The sequence below is a fragment of the Arvicanthis niloticus genome, chromosome 11 (genome assembly GCF_011762505.2).
Source record: "Arvicanthis niloticus isolate mArvNil1 chromosome 11, mArvNil1.pat.X, whole genome shotgun sequence".
NCBI lineage: Eukaryota > Metazoa > Chordata > Mammalia > Rodentia > Muridae > Arvicanthis > Arvicanthis niloticus.
In genome coordinates this window covers 64,555,725-64,580,096 of record NC_047668.1, presented here as the reverse complement: position 1 = coordinate 64,580,096, position 24,372 = coordinate 64,555,725, and the positions used below count along the sequence as shown (strand labels likewise).

Here is a 24,372-nt window from a genome sequence, read left to right as displayed (position 1 = left end):
AATCTTCTTAAGTCATAACCGTGTGTCTTTATGAACTACAGAGTATCTGACCTAGTTCCCAAGATGCCTATTGGAACTATTTTTGTTATTGGGGCTGCTTAAATTTGACTCTGAATGAAAGGCTGTGATCCCACTCAATGTGAGATCCTTAGCATGGTCCCCTCATAATAATTGTCTCTTTTTCATTTTTAAATAAAGAAGTCTTTTTCTCTTCCACAACTTAGGGGGTCATTAAAGACTAGTGATAGCAATTTTCTTATTAAAAATAATAAAACTGAATCTCTTAGGTAAAATTTTTATATTATTTATTTTTTAATTGATTATTTGGAAATCTCACATTATGCTCCCAGATAACACTTATCTCCCAGTCTTCCCATGCCCAATCCCTTCCTCAGTGGTCTCCTCACCCAAAAGAGAAAAAAGTAAGTCCATTTTGTGTTGCTCATATACTCACTGGGATATGGTTATTCCCATCCCAATTCCTAGTGGTCAGCTCCCCAGAGGAGGATGACTCTTTCTCTGCCTGTATCCATCACCAGAGCCATCAACTGAGGAGAACCAAAGGTGGCTGGGTAGGGGCAAAGCCAACTCTCCCATAAGAGACAAGGCAAAGTAAAATTTCTAGCATGACCATCCTGTTATCATCTACTGCTACATTCATCAGTGCACATACAGCAGTCCTGCCTAGTGCTCAACACATTCTAAAATACTGCCAATACATTTCTCCTTTGCTTCTATCCCTTCAAGACAGCGGTCAATGCTATTGTAGACTCGGTGACACTCAGATGGATATTTATCTTCAAATATTCTTTTTTTTTAACTTTTTAATTTGTGTATGAAGTATGTGCATGTGAGGTCAGAGCTGTTGAGTTTCCCTAGAGCTAGAGTTACAAGCAGTTGTGAGCCACTCAGTGTGGGTGCTAGGAACTATACCGAGGTCCTCTGCAAGAGCAATACACTCCCTTAACTGCTGAGCCATCTCTCCAGCCCTTAAATGTATATCTTTTAAATCATAGCAATACCTATGCATACTGTTTATGCTAAGAAGCACAGCTTCAACAACGTTCACAATGTTTATGACCTTCTAGGAATAAGGAACTTGGGCCTCAAGTATGCATATGTGTACCTGCATGTACATAACCTTCTGAGCCAACAGAGTGAGAAAATGGGAAAGATTAGATGAAATATTATCATAGACCCAGATTGTTTCCAGATGAGGAGCTGGGGACTTTGAGAAGGAAACATTCTGACACTTTTAAGAAAATTCTTAGGACATGAGGCCTTGAGAAAATGTGAGATAAATAATGTGTTCCTCGCTCCCAGTGTGCCATGGGATGACCCAGAACTGAAGCTATTGGGTTCATTTATCATTGATCTAACTCCTTCCAAATATCTAGTGATTAGAAAACAAAGCAAATCTGAGTTCAAATTGCTGGTAGACATATAACTGCAAATAAATTAATTCAGATAACTAAGCCTTGGATCTTTTTGAATAAGTATATTGGGATAGGAATGTAGCATTGTTGTAGAAACTAAATGTGCTGTTCGAAAGTTGGCCATCGTCCATCCAGGCATGGTAGTTCACAACTGCAATCCTATATCCTGGGAGAATCAGACAAAAGGTACCCCAAGTTTAAGACCAGCCTGAGCTACATGGTAGGCCATCATGGATTGTGGAGTGATACTGTGTATCAAATATATATATATATAAAGGAAAGAAGGAAGAGAGCTAGGAAAGGACAAAAGTTGGCCATCATCACCACCATCACCATCATCATCATCCCCTCCTCTTCCTCCCTTCCCTCCTCCTCATCCTCATCTTCCTCATCATCATTATCACCATCTCTCAATGTTTCTGAAGGTTAAAATAACCAAGTCTGTTAGGGTTTTGTTGGGGATTGGTTCTAATGCTTTGAATTAATCTGGCCCCCCAAATCTAGAATCTGTGTGTCCAAACACTAAAGGTCCTTGTCCCCAGTTGGTTTTTGATTGATCAATAAAGAGCCAATGGCCAATGGCTGGGAGGGATCTTTAGATTTGCTCAGGCTGGGAATGGGAGAGAGGAAGAGGTAGAAATTGCCATGACCAAACTCTTAAGAATCAGGGAAAGTAGCCACGAAGGCCACTTCCCCAATTGTATTTGTTGTAGCAGAGATGAAATATATATTTTAAAAGATGTTAACTCAGGAGTACAGGAGGAGAGTGCCTGCTAGCAGCAGGAAGAATTAGAAATGCCCAACTATTAAGCTAATCAAGGCATATTAAAGTTAACTGGCGTGTGTGTGTGTGTGTGTGTGTGTGTGTGTGTGTGTGTGTGTGTTTCATTTGTGAATCCAGATAGCTCTTGGGTGAATGTGTGTGTGTGACTCATTGGAAGCACAGAGAGGTTAGCTAAACTCACTGCAACAGGCCTCATCTGAGGAGATATTCAAATGGGAAGAGGGCGCTAAAAAAGCCAACACACACACATTGGCCAAGGGTACACTTGGGGGTTGGGGGTGGAAACTACACAGAAGAAAAAGAAGAGCTACGAGCTGGGTAGATGAAGCACGCAGGTCTCTCTAGACACAGCAGTAGTTGCCAAGGTTTTTGTCTAAGAAGTTGAGCAAGTAGAATATTTAGTAAGAGGCTTTGAGAGGCCAGTCCCTTTCCTTCCCAAACTGTTGCCTGGATGAGATTAGTTTAGAAAAAGCAGACACTAAGAGGTAGGATTTCATGTGGCTCGGGCGGATTGACAAGGAGAAATTCAAGGTCTAGCCTAGTTTATAGCTTATTCATCCCTCTACACTACTGCCCTCCAAACAGCGGTGGTAAAATCAATGAACCTAGAAATAAAATAGAATCTGCAATATCTAGTAAGTTAGGGTAATAACAATGAGCAGTTTTCCAAAAACTTTCATTACAGTTAATATTGCTAAACATCCTTGTCTGTAGAATACACTGTATGTTTTCTCTGTGGTTCAGAGTAAATGTTTGAGAAGCTCAGCGGTAGACAGAAGCTAATCTTTGGGTTCAGCCAAGCAAACAATTTCCCTCAAGAGGAAAAAGGCTGGCAGCGCAGTGACTCCCTCTTGTCCTGGAACCGCTAAGCAAGCACTGTGAAAAGCTGTTGAAGTTTGGATTCTAGGGGCCACAAAAATTGGTTAGTAAGCTAGGACTGTGTCCTTGAAGTGAGCAAGAGCAGGGACCATAGTGTCCTGAATTATTGCTGCTGTAGCCAAGGCAGTGATGTCACACATAAACTGATTTTCAGTAAATGTGTGTCATTCAATTCAGAATAGCCACTTCCTCTCAGGTGTGTGCCTTTCTTGGTTACCTCTGACAGTGAGTAATGAGATAATGTTGTACACGACTCAGAACTTAAGCCTCCATCTTATCCCTTACGGGAAAGCATTTTTTTTTTTATTTACAGAGTATTTTTATTTTTTTTTATTTTACATCTCAAATGATATTCCTCTTCCCAGCACCCCTTCATAAGCCCCCCATCCCACAACCTTCCTCTCCTCCCTCCTTTTTGCCTCTATGAAGGTGCTCCCCCACCCAACCACCTTCTCCCACCCCACCCCTCCAGCATCCCCCTACACTGGGGCATCAAATCTCCTCAGGACCAAGGGCTTCTCCTCCCACTGATGTCAGACAAGGCCATCCTCTGCTACATATGTATCTGGAGCCATGGGTCCCTCCCTGTACACTCTTTGGTTGGTGGTCTACTCCCTGGGAGCACTGGGTGGTCCAACCAGCTGATATTGTTCTTGCTATGGAGTTGCAATCCCCCACAGCTCCTCCAGTCCTTCTGACAGCTCCCCCACCAGGGTCCCTGAGCTCACTCTGATGGTTGGCTCCAAGTATCCACATCGAAAGACAATATTTAAAACCTTTAGGTGTGCACTGTGTTCTCACCTGACGAGCAGAATAGCTCCCTGGTGATCCGGGATATCGTTCTATCAGCAATGGTCTCAGGTCGTTTTGCCACATTTCAGAAATGCTGGTGCCTTCTGCAACTTGCCGAAGAGATGAAGAATTCAAATGTACTGGTTGGTGGCGGTTCTGTGATCAAATAAAAAGTACTTAGCTCCAATTGCATGTGTTTAAGACTTAGCATGGTACATTTGTGGTTAGTGGTTTTAAAAACCTCAAAATAAAAGGAGTAAGGTTTATGTCATATGAGGTAAAGGACTCAACTGTAAAATTGTCTCCTTGAAACATCTAGATTTTGGCAGTTTGTTTTAAAAACAAAATTGCAAATATGCTTTCCTGGTAAGTCACGCTTATAACTGGTGAAACTTCAGATGACTTTTCTGAATAATTGCTTTGTAAAACTGGAGTTTAAAAATAACAGTTATGGGCTGGTGAAATGACTTAGTGGATAAGCACTTGCCAACAAGCTGGGAGAGCTGAGTTCTATCTCTGGGACCCACATAGTATAAGAAAACTGACTCCAGGAAGTTGTCCTCTGACCTTCATACATACACCATGGTGTACACACACACATACACACACACACAATTTAAAAATGAATAACAAATATACAGAGTAGCAACACTAAGGAGGCAGAGGCATGAAGATTACAAGTTCAATGCCAGCCTGGACTACACAGAGGAACTTTGTGTCAAAACACCAACAAAACAACAATAAAATAAAATTTTTTAGACTATTATCTGAAGAGAATTTAATACTTAAAAAGCTGAAGACAGCAAAGAAATGCACTGTTAGTGGGGGGGGGGGTTATAACAGGCAGTGAGGCACTTCAGAACTGTAAAGCAGGGAAGCCAGAGGCAAGACCTTCAGCTGCCATCTGCAGACTCAATGATGTCAGCCAGTTCTCTTCATTTCTTACTCCCCAGGAAGAACCTAGTAAACAGAGATGGTCTGTGTCTACACTGTCCAATACAGGAGGCCACAAGCCATTCGTGACTTGAGAAATAGATAGAAAATTGAGTTGTGCTTTAAGTACAACAGATATACCAGGTTTGGGGGATTGGAATTTTTATTTCTTGCTTTTGTTTTTGAGACAGTGTCTCACTGTGTGTCCTTGGCTGATCTGGAGTGCATTAAGTAGACTAGCCTAGCCTCCAACTACCAAGCTCTGGGATTAAAGGTATGCACCACCATACCTGTAAAATATACCACTTTTTAAGACTTTTTTTTATAAAAAGAAGAAATTTTATCATTCATATTTCTTTGGGTATGTGATGTAACAATTTTTACTATGCTATAAGAGAAATATTTTTTAAAATTAGTTTCACCTTTAACCTCTTAATGTAGATAGTAGAATATTTTAAATTACATTCCTTGAGGCTAAAGAAAAGAACACTGGCTGCTCTTAAACAAGACAAGGTTTTAATTCCCAGCACCTATATGGTGGCTTACAACCATCTAAACCTTCAGTCCTAGGGGAATCCAATGCCCTCTTCTAGGCATCAGGCACACGTGTGGTACAGGCATACATGTAGACAGAACACACATACACACTGTGCTGGCTAATTTTATGTCAACCTGACGCAAGTGCTGGGGGGCCAGCCCTGGTGTGGTGGGATGATCTTCTTTCTTGTCAGTTCTTCTTGAGGCAGTGGAGGGGGAAGAGCATTGGCGGAGGATAAGACTTTGTCTTAGAAGATATTTAGGGTTGCTGTATAATAAAAGTTTACTTATCTAAGTCTAAGTTACTATGCTACTGCAGCTGACCTGCCTTCTGTGATCCTCTGAGGCCAGAAACTGCAGTTTCTGGCACTTAGCCCCTCATCCTAAAAACAACAAAGAATTAAGTAACTAGTCTTTGTACTATCTCAGCAGGAACTGCTGGGCTCTAACTTACACCTGCTAGTCTGAAGTCACAGGAAGAAAAGACACTTAGAGATGTGATTATAGAGTTTATTACTAAGTATAGAAAGTTTCCTATGAAAGCTCTCTAAGGGGGAAAGTGGAAAGGTCCTAAGTGGGGAAAAGAAAAAAATTCTAGTAAGAAAAAAATTCTTCTAAGGGAAAAAAATTCTTCTAGGTGGGGAAAAAGGAAAGGAAGGGACGAACCTCTCTTTGTCTTTGTCTTCAGTACTTACACATCTTTCAGCATACATAATCACGTTACAAAGATCACCAAAAGTTCACACCAAAAATCAAATCATAAATTGAAATAGGCGTTTACAACAGAGAATGTTTACATGCATATTCATTAGGAGTAATTATCTGGCTAAACATCCATCACCTGTCTAGCTCCACAGGTTCACTGAAGGTTTAAAACTATAAGTTATTAGTGAAGTTTTGTATAGATAAACCCAGGCAATATTTTATCTTCTGTCCTAGAACCTATAATAAATTGTTAGTTCCCTTTTTATGAGCTCTGGTTAGTTGTTTTACAACCTCTTGGAATGTGCTCTGAGTAGGAGAAAGTCTGGTTACTATTTAAGAGCAATTAACTGGTGATACTTGGGAGATTGGCAGAGTTCTCCTCGAAGTTTTGACTATCAGAAAGGGACCTAATAGCAGTCCCGTTATAAAAGAGCGTAATAATTAATCACTGATATAATTTTAGGAATTATTATAGGATCATCATTAAGACTTAAGAAGTCATCTATTTGTCTATATAGCATCACTACGAGACAGTACATCTTCGTGGATCTGTAGAGATCTGCTCCAAAGGGGTGTGCTATTGTTAAGTGATTGTTAAATATGTTTAATAATAATAGGAAAAGCATATTAATAGCAGGAATCTTTCCTAAAATAAGTCCCTTACAGCCTTGATGAATAAGGGCTCACTTGTCGCAGATTATATAATAATCCAAGGCAAGCCATTTCAGGATGATCACCTGCTAGTTATTACCTTGTCCCATTATGGCTCCTGTCACACAATCTAGAATCAGAAAATGCCTCCATAAGACTGAGCTGTAGGCAAGCCTGTGGAGCATTTTCATAGTTAGAGATTGATGAGGGAAAGCCCACTCCATTGTGGGTGATGCCACCCTTTTGCTCGTGCTCCTGAGTTCTAGAAGAACTGAGCAAACTATAAGGAGCAAGCCAGTAAGCAGCAACCCTCCATGGCCTCTGCATCAGCTCCTGACATGTTTGAGTTCCTGCCCTGGCTTCCCTCAGTGATGGACTGTCACCTCAAAGTGTAAACTGAAATAAGCCCTTTCCTCCCTCCCCAAGTTGCTTTGGTCATGATGTCTCATCACAGCAATAGTAACCCTAAGTAGGACATACATAATATAAAATAAAAACAAGTCTTAAAAATAAAATGATATCTATGCATTTCTTTATCTATTTCATTTTAAATTTCAGTGCATGGGTGCGTGTGTGCACATGTGTGTATGTGTTGTGTGACACAGTGTATATACACGGAGGGCAGGAGACAACTTTAGGTCTTGGTCCCCACCTTCCACCTTGTTTAGGACAAGGTCTCTCTGCTGCTTTGTCCAATGCGTACACAAGGTTCGATTCCTATGTGCTTTGGGGTTTCCCCATCCCAATCTCTCGTCTCCCCATAGGCATTAGGATTACAGACCCCCACACTACTTGCCTCGCTCTTGCATGGACTCTGAGGGTTTAAACTCACATCCTTACACCTGCGCAGCAAGCACTTTTACACACCAAGCCTTCTTCCTGGCCCTCGATTTCTATCAGTGCAAACTCAGGATGGATGATATCCCTCTCAACATGAGTTTGACAACTGTAAAACTGGCTAAATAGGAACTCTTTTAAATCATCAACTTAATTATCTCATATTCTATTACTCTTTAGAACACTTATATATTAAAATAAAACTTTAAAAGCTCAATAGACCTGCTGCTCAAATGTACATCCTGACTATGACTTTACACACGATGAACTTTTCTTAGGACACCCAGAGTGCCGAATCAGCCATTCATTACAAGTTCGTCAGGTACTCCACGGGGATGTGGCACTCCTCCTCACAGGGAAATGAATGGCTGATCAAACGAGTTCTTCCCTAATGAGAATGAGGAGAGTGACATAGGGACATTGAGTTCTCTGCAATGCAAAACAGAAATTGGGAGAGCTCTGCCCATTCTCCACTTCCTTCCAGGATTAGTGTTAACTGGATACATTAAAATAATCATACAGGTAATTCCCTCCATATGAACCACCCACACAGCTAATGAGACACTGTAGAAACAGACCTCTGCTGCCTCATTGCTTACACCCCTTTGAACTTTGGGGTAGCCCAATGTTACTACTCTCCAGTGTTTACTATACAAAGAGCACAGGCTATTGGATCAGATATTATATTCTTTCAACTCAGCACCTACCACTAGCTATAACTCTGGCTGTGTTACTTAACCTAATCAAGGCCCCATTTCCTTGTCTGAAAAATGGAGGTGATAATACTCTCATCCAAAGGTACCCAGGACTAAATGAGCCAATGCATACAGATTGCCTAGTAAATATCCAAGGTGCTAGTTTTCTCTATTATATAGTAAAACAGTATAGAATGTGAGGCCTGGATGAGTCACTTAGAGATAATCTAGTCCAACCCCCTGATATCCACCAATGGAAACTGAGGTCTGTAAAAACCAACTGTAGAGAGCTAAAGGTGAATCTATAAAAAGGCTTTCCAGTCTGGTGCTCATTCTTCTGCCTCATCTCCACACCTCCGCTTTACTCTTGACTATTGACACTGTGCCTCAATATTTAAGGCGTTGGTTATTTATTGGGAATAATATATTTTAAACCATTTTTCTAGGGAACAGGAAGATGACTCAATGGGTACAGGCACCTGCTGCCATGTCTTAGGAACCTAAGTTCAATCCCCTGAACCCACATGGTGGAAGGAGAAAGCTGTCTCCTGCATGTTGTCCTCTGAGCTCCACGTAGGTGTAATGGTACACACACACACACATACACACACATTAAAAAGTGTATTTCTTTCATATGTCATTCACTGGGGGGAAAAGATTCAACTAGAAACTTTATAGACATAAACTCCTAAGATGACATGAGAGTAGAAACCAAAGTGGGGGACAAAGGGGACTATGGGTGTGTCTGGAAGGAATGCTTACAGAGCTCAGGAGTAGCCTATGCTTAAAGTGCATTACACACTTGCATGGAAATGGCCTTATGTAGTCCTATACAATAGGTAACTATATTTCCTAAACAAACTTGTTATTGAAGGCTTTAAATTCCTTAGTACCTCCAGTGTCTAAGTCCTCGTGTTAGCTATTAAACAACATTTGAAGAAGATGAATCTAAAGGACAAAAAAAAAAAAAAAAAAAATGTGAATTGGGAGCCAAAGAAAATGGGGGCAGAAAGGGAAATATCCATGGTTGCTCCTTCCCAACAGATACCTCTGTGTCTCTCCCCTGCCTTGAAAGCCTCAGCGTATGCTGCAGACTCCCATGCATCACGTTTTGGTCACCCCGGCATCCAGGCAGTTTGAGTTCTACTCCTTAGGGTCTTGGCATGCCAGCAATGCAGTCTGCCCTTCAAACTGTTTCCCTTCCTCTTCACCTTCAAAACTCCTGTCCTCTTCGTGCTTCAGACTGACGGCCATTCTCCGGTGTTGTGTTTAATATTTGTATCTCACATAAGTCACGAGCTCCAGGAAAACTAGAACTCTTTCACGTTTACCTGTCTCCCTCCAGAGTCACAAGGGTGTGGTTCACACTGAGCACCTGATAACTACTAGATAGTTTCAAGTAATGGACAGATGAACGAAGTATTTTTTCTAAAACTATCTTGGCTATAAATGTGTTTATTTAGTAAAGAAGTAAAAAAATCACAACTCTGTCTTCATAAAAACGAAACTAGCTGAATGCAGAGGCAGGTATAAAAGCCAGAAGAGACATGTGGCTGCCTGGTGCAAGGGGACAAGACAAATCTTAGTTCTGGGTTGCTAGCCATTACAAGGGGACAAGAAGTCTTAGTTCTGTGCATGTGAACTTTGCTCTTTTTAAATTTCTGCACAATGCTTCTGACAATTCACAACTCATTGGCCCAGGGAGGTAACAGTGACAAATACAAACTTTCATGTCAAAATCTGTTTCCGGGGCCAGCGATATGTCTCAGTGTTAAAGGTATTTGCCGTGGAGCCTGATGACCCGAGTCCAATCTCCAGATTCTATATTGTAGGAGAGAACCGACTGCAGTGACTTGTTCTTTGACACCCTGCGACACACACACCACATAAATAAATGAATAAATATTCTTATTTACACAACCATTTTATCAATGGCTTCTTTTCTATTCATTGTCCATTGCTCCAACCCCAGAGCCAACCTAGACACTGTGGGCGGAGTTCTTCACTTCATGCTGACAGTGAAAGGAAATCAGAGTCATGTTTAAATACATGCTTTACGGGAGCTTGAAAAAAAATCTCAAAAGACTTAAGAAAAGCAAGAATGAAATAAATAAGTCTTCATGATCTTTATATCTGCCCCCTTCCACGTGGCTGTGGCACGGTGCCATTCAATCACAGTTTAAGAAAGGAAGGGTTCAGTTTGCTCAGTCTGAAGGCTCTGGATACAAAGTAAACGTGCAGAGGCTCATGAGACAGTCGCTCACAGTACAGCAAGGTCCGGATGCAGAGAGATAAATGCTGCTACTTGGCTTTTTTTTTTTTTTTTCCGTTTAGTCATCCTGTCTGGGACTCTAGCCTATGCACTGGGGCCACCCACATGGAGGATGTGTCTTCCCACCTTTTCAACCCAATCTAGAAATTCTCCCACAGACAGGCGCAGAGGTTTGTCTCCTAGGTGGTTCTAGAGTCTTGCCAAATCGGTGAACAGTATTCAAGTATCACAGTCACCAACTGCAAAAGACACTGTGTGTAAAAGCTAGATGTCAAATGGCATGTTTTTAAAATTCTTCATAGCTGAGGGTAAGTTCAGGGGGCAGAACCACCGATGCTCCTGAATTCGTACTTTCACGTGCTCCTCCACTCTTCAACCTCCTGAGCTAAACAACAAAAACGATTGATTCCATAAGTGCACGCCAATCAAGAGTTCCTTCCCCCTTCTTTCTGGACCAGATGAATCTGAAAAATCACAGAAATAACAAACTTCCTAGTTGGTGAAGAACGTGGAAAGCAAAGCAACCAGAGTCAATTGTGCAAGCCCCTAGATTAACAAAAAGCTCTTGCAGAAAAGGATACCTACAGCTCGCATATGCTGAACCGCATTGTTTCTCAACCTGGGGGTCTCGACCCCCTCTGGAGGTTAGATCAACCTCTTCAAAGGGGTCACCTAAGATCATCTGCGTATCAGATATTTACATTACAACTCATAATGGGAGGAAAATTACAGCTATGAAGTAGCGACGAAAATGATTTTATGGTTGGAGTGACCGCAACATGAGGAGCTGTATCAAGAGGTCACAGTGTTAGGAAGGTTGAGAACCACTGAACTAAAGGCCTCTTACTCTCAGGACTCACTAAGTATAAAAGCCTGTTTCAAAACGAGAATGAGTGTGACACAAGTGGGAAGGATAGGCTCAGAGGACAGGGACTGGACCCAGCACAACGTTAGAGCTGGATGTGGGGGTGCATACCTGTGATCCCCAGCACATAAGAGCCAAAGACAGGACAATCACTCCAAGTCTGAAGCCAGCCTGCTCTACACAGTAAGCTCCAGTCCTACAACAGAGCAGCATAGTGATACTCTAGCCCCAAACAAACTAAACAAGACAACAAACAACCCAAGGGCAAGTGCAAATCCCAGGCTTACTCTAGGTGCATTTCAACTGAAAGGTACCTCAGCTGTTCCTGTTGGTGCCAACATTCTCAGAGAAACAAGGCTCTGTTACACCAGCAGAGCCTTGTCTTTTCATCCAGGCAGAAAGGACAATGAAGTCTGCTCTAGGTGACAAGAATCAGCTAAAACAAACCTGTGAACCAGATATCCTGAAGCATCTCCCATCTAATCACATGGCCCCAGGCATTTCATTACATAATTAGGAGAGGCCAAAACACTACATGTAAGGGGAGATCTTTATAAAAATGCAGCCAATTCAAGCTTCTTTCACGAACATTCCAGACAGTCCTCAGATTAAACTTTTGCTACCTGCAAGTTCCACTCAGACAGCAGTTACTGAAATGTGTGTATGAGCCATGGACGGTACAGACACTGCAGGGAAAGGAGCTGGAAACTGACCAAGATACTGCCTTTTTGTCTGGTGCAAACAGGTTCGTCGCTACTTAAAATCAGAGCTGAGAGGGAAACACAACAGAGGGACCAACCCCGGCAGCTCACTGAGTCAAAAAGCCTGAGAAAAGTGTCCTAATGTGTAAAACCGGGTGTCGTGTTTCTAAACCACAAGATGATAGAGACTCCAAGATGACAGTTGGTTTTCTCCCTGCACTAGAGGTCTTCACGGGCCTCGCTGCCCCTGCCTTGGACACAGGTGAAAAGGTGGCTGAGTAAAGGTAGAGAGGGGACATCTTACGGGCATTTAGAATAGCAAGTGGTTCAAAACCAGAGAAATTTGCAACTCCTCTGGACCCTTCCGAGTCTTTGACTCTCCACCTCTAATATGACTTGAATTTTCCTCCTTCAGCATGGTCACAATAAAGGAAAAATTCTTCCAGTCAAAATACATTATGTCTCAGCTTTATTGATAGAGATGTGCGAGCAACCTCAATGTTCAAGACAAAGAAATAAATTATCAATTGATGGTGGTTTTGCAATCATCAAATTATGCTTCCAGGGAATTTTATCAGCTTACAGGAAGATTCATGATGCACCATTAATCATATTAAACTGGATGTGCAATACTGAATGCAAAAATGCTTATGTATATTTATTTTTAAATAATTAACATGCATTGAGCCTTTGATGTAAACTAGAGACTGTGCTGTCTAACATATTCATTCTCTATAACAAGCTGGAATTTAATCAGTTACTCATCTCTATAAATCAATCTCTCTCTCTCTCTCTCTCTCTCTCTCTCTGTGTGTGTGTGTACATGAAGGAGAGCAATAAGAACACACAAAAGAAAAATGAGATTGTGTGTGATGTTTGTTACCTCTTTAGAATACATTGTTTTGTGTTTTTTTAACTTTTCTAGAACAAGTACATGTTACACTCACAGCCAGGGCATGAGGCTATACCATTCAGCTCATCGGAGCTAGCACTCCTTTTAACGTAGGGAGCTTTTCACCAGCCAGCAGTCCTCATCTAAAGGAGAGCTGATTTAATGAGAAAAAAAACAACTAAACCTAAAGAATGGGTCTGTAACAAAGAGCCAGGCTGAGGATGAGGGAGAGTGGGATTCAGGGACAGTCATCAGATACCGATCAACCTTCAGCATAATGATAACTCAAAAACTAGAGGAGATAGGTCAAGGAACTGAGAATCTAGGGGTGTGGGAAGAAAAGATGCCCCCCAAACACATGAATCCCCTACACACACACACACATGCATGCACACACATGTGCGCACATGCACAGGTACACATGCTCCTGGGCTACCTAGACACTGTTCCTCAGTCAGCCAATATTTATCTACCTTAAAAAAGAGAAAGTAAAGCAGAACTGGGAAGATCAAGGTTCCTGATTTCCAGTCTGTAAATGGAGATAAGCACACTCTCCCCAGTACTGAGATTCAAGTGAGGTGGTTTTATCTGTCTGACAACTGGTACCTTCATGTCAATACCCTTCTATATACACAAATACGTGGGGCCAGTCGGAAGTGGAATCATTTGTTTCTATGAATGGTTCCTAGGCTTCAAATCATTGAATCGTGGTTCTAAAGACAGCCATAAACTAGGGTTGGTGTGCTTTTGCACATCAGATGCTACTCCAAGAGACACACCTTTATTTCTAAACAAAGGCAATGGGTTTCCAAACTGATGCTTTTGTTATCATACTTCTCCTGTTGGCAGACGGGTGTACCAAGAGCGTGCCTTGTCTGATTAAAACAGTCAAACGTCATAAAAGGCAGGAAGGCATGCATTTAAGTGTAGGCTGATTCATCTCCCAGGCTGTAAAGTAAAGCTGGCTGCCCAGAAGACTTTATGGAGGGAGGCCTTTAGAACTCGGACAGCAGGAAGAGCTATTAACTGAGAAATGTCATGGCTGCCTGCCATTCACTCCTGCCATTTGAGAGTGTTTGTTTTCCCAGTGAAACAATTGTTAGAAGCCTCTTAAGATAAAGAAAACAGAAATTCATATTTTAAAAGACATTTCTCGCAAGTTAAATCTGAATTAGTTTAAAACATTTTAAGAATACCACAAGAACACGGCCCATGGAATCAACTGACCAGAACTCAGGTGGGCTCAGAGATCAGAGAGCCTGTTTGGGTCGGACCTAGGTCTTCTGCAAGTGTGACAGTTGTGTAGCTCAGTGACCTTGTGGTGCTAACAGTGGGAGCAAGAGCTGTCTCTGACTCTTTCTACCTGTCTTTGGGACCCTTTCCCCATTACTGGGCTGCTTCATCCAGCCTTGAGGTGCCTGGTCCTATTGTATAGGTTTGGTTAATGTCCCTAGGAGGCCTGCTCTTTTCTGAGGAGAAGTGGAGGAAGGGGTGAATCTGGGAGGAAAGGGGAGCAGAGGGAGGGGAAATTACAGTAGAGATTAATATATGAGAGAAGAAGAAATAAAAAGGAAATTTTCTTTTTAAAAGAAGAATTATAGAATGTTCTCCCATCTAGAAACACCTCTGCCGGCTACACATGCCCACAGACAGGTCCTGGCTGCAGCACCACCCCCTGGCAATATATCTTAAATTTATTGTCTTAAAACAAATTTGGCCTGGTGCCACATTCTGGTTTTAAAGTCCCTTCTCAGTGCTTGACCTCCAAGGTATCCCAAAGCCTTGCAGGAGATTTTGCCCAACCGCTTGAGCAGCACTTCCTGGCCTCTGTGGGACGCTGTTTTACTCATCCTGGAGAGACTGAAGTTGTGTGGTGTTGACTTCCCACGCCCATGTAAATGGGGATCTGTTGTAAGTCCTGAAGAGAAACTGGCTAAGCCTGAGCTCACCTGAAGTAGGCCATTCATACACAAGTGCATGAGACTAACTGGGAATGAGCATTTTAGACATGCAGAAACGCTAAAAGCCTTTAAAATACTCGTTTAGTAACGTTGTCGGAAGTTTCTATCTCGAGACCGACGCTTCTCTTAGTTTCTTTAAAGATATGCCATTTTATTCCAAAACCGTCATTATCTGCACAGCTTGTAGCAATTTCATGATTTCAAAACTGTTGTACAAGAAAAGGAAGTAATTGTGAATCTATTTTCTTCACACAAAGCGACTTGGCCAATCATTTTTATTCTGACTTTTTTAAATGAGATTTCCACAACTGAATTCATTTATCTGAAAACAGCGTGAGTCTCTTTTAAATATTTAACAATACGCTGGCTGTAAGTCCACAAGGAAACTCAATCTCCATGGAGCATTCTTGAATTCAGTAGTTAGGGATACGCGGGGACACCCCTAGGCACGCAGTCTAGGCACCCAGGAGCGAGCGCGAGGCTCGCGGGTCGCGATCGGGCAGTGGCGCCCCCGTGTCCCTGTTCTTCCACAGCCAGGGAGACATACTTCCTGTGCCTATCAGCACCCCCATCAGAGTGCAGCCAAAGGAAGGCGGGTGACATCACCCAGCCCCCAGGCGACTCCAGCGCAGCCCCGAGACCAGCCCTGGCGCCCAGACTTGGGAGAGAGAGCATTGGCTTCCCAGGAGCTGAGTGAGGACTTGGTGCCTGGGCAGGGGGACAGCATCCCTGACCCGTCTCCCGCTAGTCCAGGAGAAGGTGGCCGAGTCCCAGGTCCTGGCACCCTCCAACAGTCACTCAGGTACAGAACGCAGCAGCGGCCTCTCACCTTCTCCTGCGTCCAGGCAGCAGAGACCGGACTCAGATTCCCGGCTGTCAGGGACAGGACGGTCGCCAGCAGCAGGTGGAGGGTGCCCACGACGCGCCGGTCTTCACCGCCTGCCATCTCTGCAAGAGTGTGTGGGCGCGGATTCCCGGGGCCGCCGGCGGTCACGAGCTCGGGAACGCGCGCCAGTCGCCCTGCCTTCTCCCTTCTCCACCCCTGGATTGACAGTGTCTGCCTCCCAGTCGCCTCCTGTGGCCTCCCGCTGAGCAAGCACAAACCAGCAGTCCTTTTCTCCTAGAAGCCTGCAAGCCAGGACACTGGGCTTCCCTGGGTGACACGAGCTTTGGAATTCAAGGAACAAACAAAGCCACTTCCTTATTTTAGAAAGGATGGGTGGAAGGAAGGAAGGAAGGAAGGAAGGAAGGAAGGAAGGAAGGAAGGAAGGCAGGCAGGCAGGCCAGCCAAGGAAAAGCCTTCCTGTAGTCCTCAGTGCCATATATATGGATAGGGTTGAACAGGCCCTGGGGGCTGTAAGTGGTTTTCTGCACCTTATTCAGGGATGACACTCAGACAGCGTCAATATTTGTGCAATGCTCTGTACCAGGCACCGCCCCAGGTTCTAGGCAGTCTAACCAAGACCTGGAAGAAGTGGGCCCTGGACTGAAAGCACCTGGGAAAAGTGTTCCCTCCAGAGCAGTGATTCTCAACTTCCCTAATGCTTCGACCCTTTAGTACAGCTCCTCGTGTTTTGGTGACCCTCAACCATAAAATTATTTTTGTTGCTACTTCATAACTGTAATTTTGCTACTGTTGTGAATCGTAATGTAAATATCTGATGTGCAGGATGTCTGATATGTGACCCCTGTGAACAGGTTGTTAGATCCACAGGTTGAGAACCGCTTCTCTAGAAGCTACCATTTTTATCTTGTGTCTCTTTTCTCACAGACAGTTACCTTTCCTCTAAGAGACAGACCACTGTACCCCCAAACTGACACAAGGTCGAAATAATTGCTGAAATGTAAGAGATTTAAAATATTACAGTTGTTGCCAAAGGTAATTTATGTTTATGACTGTCTCGAAAAGGATCAAATTTAGAGCGCCTTCTTCCACTGGCCTTCGCATTGGGTATTCAACTAACCACAAATCAAAAACACTGGGGATTTGTATCAGTGTTACACACAAACACCTCCCACCATTTTCCTTAAAGAATATAATACTCGTTGCATGTCATTAAACATTATAAACAAACTAGGGATGCTTTAAAGTCTATGGGAGGATGTTCATTTTGTACGTAAAGGTTACGTCATTTGTATATAAAGGATTGCATGTCCATGGATTAGGATATGGAGAAGGTAATACTAGAAACAATCTCCTGCAGACAGCCCTGGGGGGGGGGTTGGGTTTTTTTTTCTTTTGTTTTGTTTTTTTGCATCATAAATCAGTATTATCTAGAAAATCCTATCTTAAAAATAAAAAAAAAGCAAACTAACTAACTGGATATGGGTCTCAGTGTAAAAGCACATGTGTCCATTCCCCAGCACTGCAGAAGAAGGGGGAGCAACCAGAGCTGGCAGGGTAGTTCAGTGGTAGGGTACTTTGAACCTTGCCTTCAATTTTCAGCATTGCAAAAAAGAAAAACTGGGCGGGGGGGGGGGGGAGGGGTATATTTTGTTCATAGGTTTCTGGCCTATGTGATTTTTTTTCTTCCACAGTGAGGATCAGAGTTTCTTCTGCCCCAAGTCAGCTCCCAGCTACACAGAAGTCAAAAAAAAAAAAAAAAAATCAGAACAAAACCACAGAACTGTTTCCTAAAGACCACAGTTAAGGGTATTGAAATCTTTCAGAAACAGATACACACACACACACACACACACACACACACACACCTTCCTAGGCTTGGCCACTGGGTGTTTTTAAGGAGCACTGGGAACACACAGTCCTGCTCCCATCTGGAGCTGAAGGAAAACAGAATGGAGGTGTCTCTTTGCTAGTCTAAAAGATTGCCATAGCTCTATTCAGGTCTGGGGTTTGAGTGGCAATTTAAACATCTAGGCCTAACTATTGTTAAATGTTTTTTGTTTTTGTTTTTGTTTTTGTTTTTGTTTTTGTTTTTGTTTTTGTTTTTGTTTTATACATCCAGGGACAGTTCTCACAATCAGACCACCTTAGGAGGTCTTCTTGTTGTTGTTCAGTATTCAGAACAAACCACTCTCAAGAGTTCCTATAACACTTCCTCTCCATAACTAAACCAACCTTGAGACAGTGGGTTTCCTGAATGGTTAAAAAATGAAGAAGCTGTCTTGTTTACCTTATTGCCTTTTTGTTTTCACAATATGACTCTGTTGAGAGAAAGAGAGGAGGTAGAAGTGCCAAGCCTATATGAAAGAAAATGTTTACCACAACAGCATGCTAAGTAAAAGCCATGCAAAATAAAACTGGAATTACTTGTTTATACATCACTTGGCAATGGTTCTTCTCCCCAGAGTTCTCTGAGCTGGGTTATATTTTTCAGTAAAGTGTTCTTGCAGTTTGGCATCCACAGGAAGCAGACTCTGAAACTGTTGAGAAAGTAGGATGTGTTTAGGGAGTACCCTTGAGACAAATCCTCATGGGAGGAACAGGAGAGGGCAGAGGGGGACCCTGGCACATTAGGGAGCCATGGAACGGAAATAGCAGTCATGATTGTCATGGGTCAAAATGGCTGGGGCTTTATCAGCCCATCTCGATGGAGAGAGGTCTGCATGAGACTCTGCTGTGAAGAAAGCTGTAGTCAGCAGCACTCCAACAGCTGGGGCAGACCTTCCCTAAAGCAAGATCTAAGCAGCATCTCAGCATCTCTATACACCCAAATGTATTCAAGGGCATTTGAAGCAGATATTGAAGCTTATAAGCATTAAATATTTTATGTACTGACTGATTTTGATCAATCAAGTTTTTGCTCAGATAAAAACTTTTCTTACAACTTCCCATGACTACAAATCCCTACTTTCCACATTCATGTCTCTCGATTCCTTTGGAGGTTGGGGTGAAGTGAACTTTACTGATGGTATTCAAGACAATAGAGCTCTCTAGCTCCCTCCCCTACTCCTGGGGTTCTAGAACAGAAGCTATAAAAGGTGCTCAGCGTGTGGGGAACGGGAGTTCCTCAGCAATCGAGGGCTTCTCTCTTTTCATTCTTGCTGGGATGGGTGTTTCAGGACTTCTTACTCTTTGGAAGTCATGTGGACCATGAGGTCCTACCCCCTATTGCTGTAGATATTTGTTGCCATATCAGAAAATGAGCTTTACAACATTGTCATTGAGAACAATGCCAGCCCTAGCATCAAAGGTAGAAGAGTAGGTGTCACTGTTAAAGTCACAAGAGACAACCTGGTCCTCAGTGTAGCCCAGGATGCCCTTTAGTGGGCCCTCCAATGCCTGTTTCATTCTTGGCAGCTGTCACAAGATGGCATGTCATATCCATGATGGATACACTGAGGATAGAAACATGGAAGGCCATGCCAATGAGTTTTCTGTTGGGTTCTGGGATGACCTTGCCCACAGCTTGGCAGTGTCTGTGGATACAGGGAGGGTGTTCTGGGCAGCTCCAGAGCCATCAAGCTACAGCTTCCCAGAGGGGTCATCCAAAATCATCTGGGTGGCAGTGATGGCATAGACTGTGGTCATGAGTCCCTCCATGATGCCAAAGTTGTAATGGATAACCATGGCAGGCAGGTGGGGGTGCTAAGCTGTTGGTGGGGCAAGAGTAACGCTGATAATCTTGACTATGCTGTCACACTTCTTGTGGTTGGCCCTTGTCACATGGGGGCATCAGAAGGAGTGGAGATGAATATGCTTTGGAACCCACCCTTCAAGTGAGCCCTAGCCTTCTCTATGGTGGTGAAGACACTAGTAGACTCACAACATCCACAGCACCAGTGTCAGCCAACTTGATGTTGGTAGCATCTCACTCCTGGAAGATGACTATGGCCTTGCTGTTGATGGCAGGCTTCCTGATCTCCATCTTGACTGTGCTGTTGAACTTGCCATGGTGGAACCATACCAGAACGTGTAGAGCATGTAATTGGGGGCAATGAAAGGGTCACTGATGGCAACTACATCCACTTTGCCAGAGCCGAAGGCAGTCCTGGTGACTAGGCACCCAATATGGCCAAATCCGTCCACTCCAACCTTTCCCATCGTGTTTCAGGGATGAGTCTGGTACGGCACAAGAAATGTGCCGTCTCTTGAACCGAAGTGGGAGAAGTCGAGAGTTTTTCTTAACTCTTACGCCCCAAATATTCTTCTTTCACCTTTCTTCATTCCTTCTTCCGTTCCTATTTCATTCTAGAAGCTTCTGAAAATTCTGCATCTTTGCGCCTTTTTTCCTCTATTGCAATTTTTTTCCTATTTTTCAAACTCTTCCTATGGAAAATAGCCACTAAGCTTTACATGTTAGACATTGAAGATGCTGTACATAATGAGACCTTTTCTCAGAAACAGAAATAAAAATAATGAAAGAAAAACACAAATATTTAAACATATATAAAATAAAAAGAGATGCTGTAATCATATGTTTTACTACAGTGCACAGAGTAAACAAACATAAGAGGGAGAAAAATGAAAATAAAAATAGCTGGTATTACTTAAGAATCCAGCAGTAGAGACTAAAGGGACAGCTCAATGCTTAAGAGCGCTTGCTCTACAACCATAAGAACTGTAGATCAGATCCCAACAACCACATACTAAGCAGGGTATTCCCCCAAGTGTTTTAATTCTACTTCGGATGAAATGTAATCAAGAGGACTATTAGGGATTGTTCAAAGAGAGACACTTCCTCAATTGAGTAGTATAGTCATAGAAGAAGCCATCACATACCCTCTTCAAACTTCCACACACAAACAAGTACCCACTCAAATAAATAAGTAAAAATAAATCTTTTTAGAAATTTTTATTGGTGATACAATAGGAAGTACCATTTTTATTAAATCTCAACTTCTAAGTGCATATCTTTTAAACAACAGCTATAATTCTGATACATTAAACTATACATTTTAAATATAAACTGTTATTAGTTTAACATACATATACACCTGAGTTCATAGGCAGAAAAACGAAATCTTTACTACCTCCAAAATACCCACCTCCTTGGTGATCTATCCCTGCATTACCTGATCCCAGACAACTGCCTGTTAGCCACTCTATTTCCAGAGTCAATACACAGTGCAGATGCAACTTTGCATTACTAGCTGAGGGGGTATGAGAGCTTCAGCTTCTCCACGTTCCCACGGATGCTCCACATGGCCTGTCTCTAATTGTAACCATAAGGAGAGATGACTGATGTCACTGGATTTTCTCTGTTCTGCTTCTGCTTTATTTTCTATCCCATTCACTTCTGTTCTGATCATTACTACTTCCTTTCTTCTTGTTTTGGTTTTACTTTGATATTCCTTGCTTTTAATTTATGTTATGGACAGTGTAAGCTTAAGTCAGTAACTTACAACATTTCAATTTTCTAACAAGAGGCCTTTTGTTTTTATAATTCTCCCTTAAATGCTACTTAGTTACTTTCCACATGTGTCACTATGGTGACCCTTTCATCCAATTCAATTACTTCACAATTTTTTTTTTACACACTGTGTGTATGTGTATTTGTCACATGTGTGCAGGTGCCCATGGAGGCCAGAAAGGATATCAGGTCTCCTGAAGCAAGAGCTGTGGTGAGTTCTCCTTTATTGGTGCTGGCAACCAAACTCTGGTCCTCTGACAAAGCAGCACCGGGTCTCAAACCACTAAGCTGCCTCTCTGACCTCCTACCCATGCATTATTTAAATAGTATTATTTAAATTTCAAACAGTTGAAGATTTTCCTTACTGATCCCACATTTAATTCCATCATATTCAGAGAATATATAGATTAGGGTTTTGTTTTGTTTTGTTTTGTTTTTTCAGTTTTGAGGACTGTTTCCTAACAATTAAAGCTGTCTTTGTAAATGGTCCTTGGGCAGGTAATAAGAATAGTGTGTGCTATTGTTATAAGGAAGAGTGTTCTATTAGTGCAATCTAGGTCAAGGTGGCTGATGTGTTGCCAAAATCTACACAATAACTGGCCCTTTGCCTACTTGTTCTACCAATTATTCAAAAAAAAAAAAACGGCATTGGAATGTCTAGTTACAGTTGTGAATTTGTCATTTTCCCCCTGCAGCTCTCTAAATTGTTATATTATTCATTTCTAAGCTTTTCTAGTGAGCATATAATATTCATATACAAGTATAATGTCCTTTTAAAAATTATCCCTTATCATTGTTAAGTGACTCTGTAACTGGTAATATTTTTTTTTTTTGCTCTGGAACCTATTTTCTTCAAATAGTAATACAATTCTTTGAAGTTTCTTTTGATGAATATTAATATGGTGAATTTTCTCATCTTTATATTTCCTTTCAAAAACAAATTTTGTAGAAGCACAAATTCCTCTAAAAGATTTTTCATTATATATGGGATGGAAAAATGGTTTGGCAATTAAGAGTACTGGATACTCTTCTAGTGGGCACAGCTTTGATTCCCAGCACCCACAGAGCAGCCCACAACCATCTGTGATGCCAGCCCCAGACGATCTGATGTCTTCCTCTGGCCTCTGTGAGCACCCAGCATAAACATAGTGCATTGACATACATGCAGGCAAAACTATACCTACACATTGAATGAAATAAAATGTTATTAAATTTATTTTATTGGGAGACATATCATACTGCTTTTGTGGAGGTCAAAAAATAACCTGCAGGGCTGGAGAGACGGCTCAGTGGTTACGAGCACGTCTGCTTTTTCAGAGGTCCTGAGTTCAATTCCCAGCAACTGCATGGTGGCTCACAACCATCTGTAAAGAGATCTGATACACACCTCTTCTGGTGTGTCTGAAGACAGCGACAGTGTACTCACATAAAATAAATAAATATTTAAAAAATAATAATAACCTGCAGAAGTCAGTTCTTTCCATCCACCATACAGAATCTGGATATTAAACTAAGGTCACCAGACCTTAGTTTGCACCCCAGCCACTGAGTCATCTTACTCGACCCTTTTTCTACATTAAATACGGACTTAATAGGTGCAGTGTACAAGTAAGTCTTGCTTTTCTATATATTTTAACTATAGATGGCTTTTAAAAGAGATACTTATAATCAATGTGGTTATTGATGTGATCAGATCTATATATCTTACTCTAAAACTTAAATTTTATGTATTCTATCTGGCTTTTGCTCATTTTTAACACCTTTTTATGAATACTGTGATTAACTGACCTTTTAAGACTATTTTGTTTTGTCTCTTTTGTTGACTTACCTGACTACAACTCGGGGTTCTTTGTTTTTGTTTTGGGGATGTTGGGTCTTGTTTTTGTTTTTTTTGGGGGGGTTGGGGTTTTGTTTGTTTTGAGGGGTAGGAGTTTGTATATATGTGTGTGAGTTTATAATCAGAATTCGCTGTATACATTTTTAGTGTATCACAGTCGTAAAGAATCACTGATGTGGTCATATGTGGACAACAACAGACGTTTTTGGTTTCATTTTTGAAATTCCATCTTTGTATAATTTTAGTCATCTGTTAGGTAGCCCACAATACTTTGTCTTTTCACCAAGCAATGACTTTTAAAGAGAATGTCAAAAGGGCTGTGTCTGAGTCTCTTACAAACATGTTAACAATTTCTGGTTACCGTGCTTTCTTTGTATAAATATATATAGTCATCTGGTACAGTTTTCTTTGTGCCTGAAATATATCTTTAATATTTCTTGTGTTTTAGGTTTGATGGAAACTGTATGATAGAACACTCTCTGTATGCTGAAAAAGCCTTTTTATCATCATTAATTTTTAATATTTTCCCTGAGTATAGAATCTATGTTGACAGATTTTTTTTCCCAGTGTTTTAACTATGGCACTGCAGCGCTGCCATCTTGATTTGTTTTACGTTGGAGGAGAATTTTGCTCTCATTTTTATCTTCTTGTCACTGTATATAATGTCTACTTTTTAAAAGGGGGTTAGATGTCTTTGGAGTTGGAATTATGGGTGGCATCCTGTGTAAGTGCTGGGAACTTAGCTTCAATCCCTTGGAGAAACAGCAAGCACTCTTACAAGTTTCATATTTAATCATGTGACTCATTAGTAGAATTTTCTTTGTGTCCTTGCACTTCAGATATACTGAGTTTCTTTAGTCAAGAGGTTTTAGATTTTCATAAAACTTGGAACATTATCAGCTAGAACCTCTTCAAATATGTCTATTCTCCCCCCTGTGTTTGTACATATTACTCCTTTGGAATCTCCAGATAGAGTAATTTGTGTAGTGATTTGTTTAAGTTTTTCCAGTAGGTTCTTGGGTGCTATGTGTTGTTTTGTTCTGTTCTTTAGTTTCTTTGCTTCTTTGTTTCTTGTCTTTTTCGCTTCTATTTTTCTCTCTCTTCAAGTTTACCACTCTTTTCTTTTGTAGTGTTTAATCTGCTCTTTGTCTCGTCATTTTTTCATCTCAGACATTCCTCTATATGGTTGCTTTAGATCCTCTTTATACTGACATGCCTTGTGTGTTCTATACAAGACATTCCTTGTGTGTTCATATATTTCCTTCTGCCTTCTTAGATGCA

General features: G+C 41.7%; 1 protein-coding gene and 1 pseudogene across 1 annotated transcript in view; both read right to left on the bottom strand.

The window, feature by feature from the left end:
- Qpct (glutaminyl-peptide cyclotransferase) overlaps positions 1–15,993 on the bottom strand; it is a 33,424-nt gene extending 17,431 nt beyond the window's left edge. The window contains exons 1-2 of the mRNA XM_034514528.2: positions 15,770–15,993; positions 3,901–4,047 (exon numbers count right to left, since the gene is read on the bottom strand). Of these exons, the coding sequence (XP_034370419.1) occupies positions 3,901–4,047; positions 15,770–15,886 (264 nt within the window). The 5' untranslated portion in view covers positions 15,887–15,993. The remainder of the gene's footprint in view (positions 1–3,900; positions 4,048–15,769) is intronic.
- A 2,976-nt stretch (positions 15,994–18,969) lies between these two features.
- Positions 18,970–19,945, bottom strand: LOC117716853 (glyceraldehyde-3-phosphate dehydrogenase pseudogene; annotated as a pseudogene).
- Positions 19,946–24,372: the final 4,427 nt, after the last annotated feature.